This window comes from Numida meleagris, chromosome 27 (assembly GCF_002078875.1).
Source record: "Numida meleagris isolate 19003 breed g44 Domestic line chromosome 27, NumMel1.0, whole genome shotgun sequence".
NCBI lineage: Eukaryota > Metazoa > Chordata > Aves > Galliformes > Numididae > Numida > Numida meleagris.
Window position 1 is genome coordinate 1,196,452 of NC_034435.1, and position 2,699 is coordinate 1,199,150.

The following is a 2,699-nucleotide window of genomic DNA, read 5'->3' on the forward strand; positions in this document are numbered from 1 at the left end:
AGCTGCACGATGCCGAGCCCGGGGGAGGTGGGAGCAATGGGGAAAGGGCAACGCACAGAGCAACGGTTCGGTGCATGCGTGCAGCTAAAACGCAAACAGCGAGAGCCCATCGGCAGCCAGCTTTTGGGTCAGCAGAAGCCATTCCGCAGGCGGAAAAGCGGAAGCATTTGGCTTTAAGTGCTCCCTGCAGCATTCGCGATCCAAGAATGGCAGCCAGCGGGGAGAGGGGAGGAAAACTCCCAGCGAGAGGCGGGAGGGCTGGATGAGCTGCACACGGGAGGGCTGGCAACGCCGAGCACAGCGCTGGCTGAGCCGTGCACCGGGGGGAAGTCTGAGCTGGGGGGGGGGGGGGGCAGAGCGTTCTCCTTCCAGAATCCCATCTTTCGGCCGAGGGCGGGCAGAGCGTTCCCCTGCTTCTGGCCAAACTGTGCGGCTGGGTGCCCTCCTGCTCCTCCGCCAAAGAGGAGGAACGCAGCAATGGGTGCACACCGGGCCCCCCCCCCCCGGATGCTCACGGTGGTCCTCCCGGTGGGACCCGGAGGCGGCACCGGGGAAGGCTGTGCTGGGGGGAAGCCCGGGCTGGGAGGAGAGGGGGGGGCAGAGCGTTCTGCTGCACGGAGCCCATCTTTTGGCCACTGATGGGCCACGCTGCGTCCTGGTCCGTGCAGGGAAGCGATGCCAAAGCGGAGGACCCCAGCGCTGGGCGCACAGCAGACCCCCCCGGGATGCTCAGCGCGGTGCCTGGAGGCGATACCCGGCACGTACCTGTGGTACTGGGCCTGCAGGAGCTGGAACTCGTCCTTGATGCGGTCGCATGAGTCGGAGGTGGTGAACTTGAGCTGCTGCGGCAGGTGAGAGGAGCCCTTGAACAACACACACAGCGCTGCACACCCAATGGGGGGCCCGCAGCCCTGCCCGCCCCCCAGCCGGAGCCTGCCGCCACCGGGACCGCCACCGCCCAAGGTCACCCGCTCCCGGCGGCTGCGGGCGGGGAGGGGGCGGCTCTCGGTGCTCCCCCCACCCGACACCACCACCTCGCAGCCCCCCCCCTCCTTCCTTCCCTCCTTCCTTCCCTCCTTCCTTCCTTCCTCCTCCCGGTGCCGCCGTACCGAGTGTCGGCTTTGTGGAAACATCATGTCAGGCTGCAGCCCGGCCCACCGCACGCAGCGGCCCCCGCGCACCGCACGGCTCCGTTCCGTTCCTCCCTCTCCGCCTTTGTCCGCGCCGGGCCCGGCCCCGCGGCCGCCCCGCGCCGCTCTGCCCCGAGCCGCCGCCTATTGTCTAATGGCGGCTGCGATCCGCTCCGTCCTGCGGCTGCTCGGCACCACCTGCCGCCCCGCCGCCGCCTCCCCGGGCCGGGCGGGCCCACGGCCGTCCCCGCCCCCGCCGCGATCCGGGCGGTGCGGGGCGGTGCGGGGCGCTGAGCTGCCCCCCCCCCCCCCCCCCCCCCCCCCCCCCGCCGTGATGCCCTCTGCCCCCCGGCCCCGGCGCTCCCGGGGCGCTCAGAGCCCGCTCCGTGGGACCCTGCTGGGGTCTGGGGTCTGCCCCGGGACGGAGAGCCCCGCACCTGCTGCGGGAGCACCGCTGGGTCCGGCGGAGCGTCGTGGAATCGGAGAAGGGCTTAGGATGGGGGGGACCTTAACGATCAGCCAGGGCTGCACACCCTGACGCCGGCTGGGTGCCCCCCCCAGCTCGGGCTGCTGAGGGCCCATCCACGCACGGGGCACCCACAGCTCTGTGCAGCCAGGACCTCACCGCCTCCGGGTGAAAGATTTCTTCCTCACATCTGACCTCAGTCTCCTCTCTTTCAGTTTTAAGCCGTTCCCCCTTGTCCTATCGCTGTCTGACCCTGTCAAAAGTCACTCCCCCTCCTGTGTGTAAGCTCCCTCCAAGTACTGGAAGGCCGCAGTGAGGACTCCCCTTCTCCAGACCCCCCCAGCTCCATCAGCCTGTCTCCATAGTGGAGGTTCTCCAGCGCTCTGAGCATCTTCTGGTCCCGCTCCTACAGCCCCACATCCCTCCTGTGCTGGGGGCCCAGACCCACACACAGTCCTGCAGGTGGGGCCTCACCAGGGCAGAGCAGAGGGGACGGTCCCCCCCCAACCAGTGCCCCCCCCCTGTAAGTGCAGCCCAAGGCGAGCTGTCGGACTGCCATGGATCACAGCCCTGTGTGCGACCTTCCAACCAATTCCTTATCCACCAGACAGCCCGCCCTCCAAACCCCACATCTCTCCCGTTTAGAGACAAGGGTGCGGTGTGGGGCCGTGCAAAGGCCTTGCACAGCAGCGGGCAGACAGTGCGAGTTGCCCTTCCTTTGTGCACCAGTGCCATCTCTGAAGGCCACCAGGTGGGTCAGGCCCGCCTGCCCCTGGTGAACTTGGCTATCAGAGAAGCCCCCTCCCCCTTTTCTTATGGTTCTTGGCGTGATGCCGCAGGATCTGAGCCCCCTTGCCATGTGGGGCTCACTATCACAACACACCATCACGGTGTGGGGCTCACCATCACAGTATGGAGTTCACCATCACAGTGAGGTTCACCATCACAGTGGGGCTCACTATCACAGTGTGGGTCTCACCATCACAGTATGGAGTTCACCATCACAGTGGGGTTCACCATCACTGTACAAGGCTCACCATCACAGTGGGTTCACCATCACAGTATGGAGCTCACCCTCACAGTGCAGGGCTCACCATCACAGT

The 2,699-nt window shown here is 67.2% G+C and overlaps 1 protein-coding gene across 4 annotated transcripts in view; it reads right to left on the reverse strand.

Moving 5' to 3' along the window:
- Positions 1–1,359, reverse strand: part of AES (amino-terminal enhancer of split) — a 6,641-nt gene extending 5,282 nt beyond the window's left edge. The window contains exons 1-2 of one of the 4 annotated variants that reach the window (XM_021378545.1): positions 1,110–1,359; positions 766–839 (exon numbers count right to left, since the gene is read on the reverse strand). In XM_021378545.1, coding sequence (XP_021234220.1) covers positions 766–839; positions 1,110–1,136 — 101 coding nt within the window. In that variant the 5' untranslated portion in view covers positions 1,137–1,359. Of the gene's footprint in view, positions 1–765; positions 864–1,109 lie in introns of all 4 variants that reach the window. The other 3 variants (XM_021378543.1, XM_021378544.1, XM_021378542.1) reach the window with 3 other exon arrangements.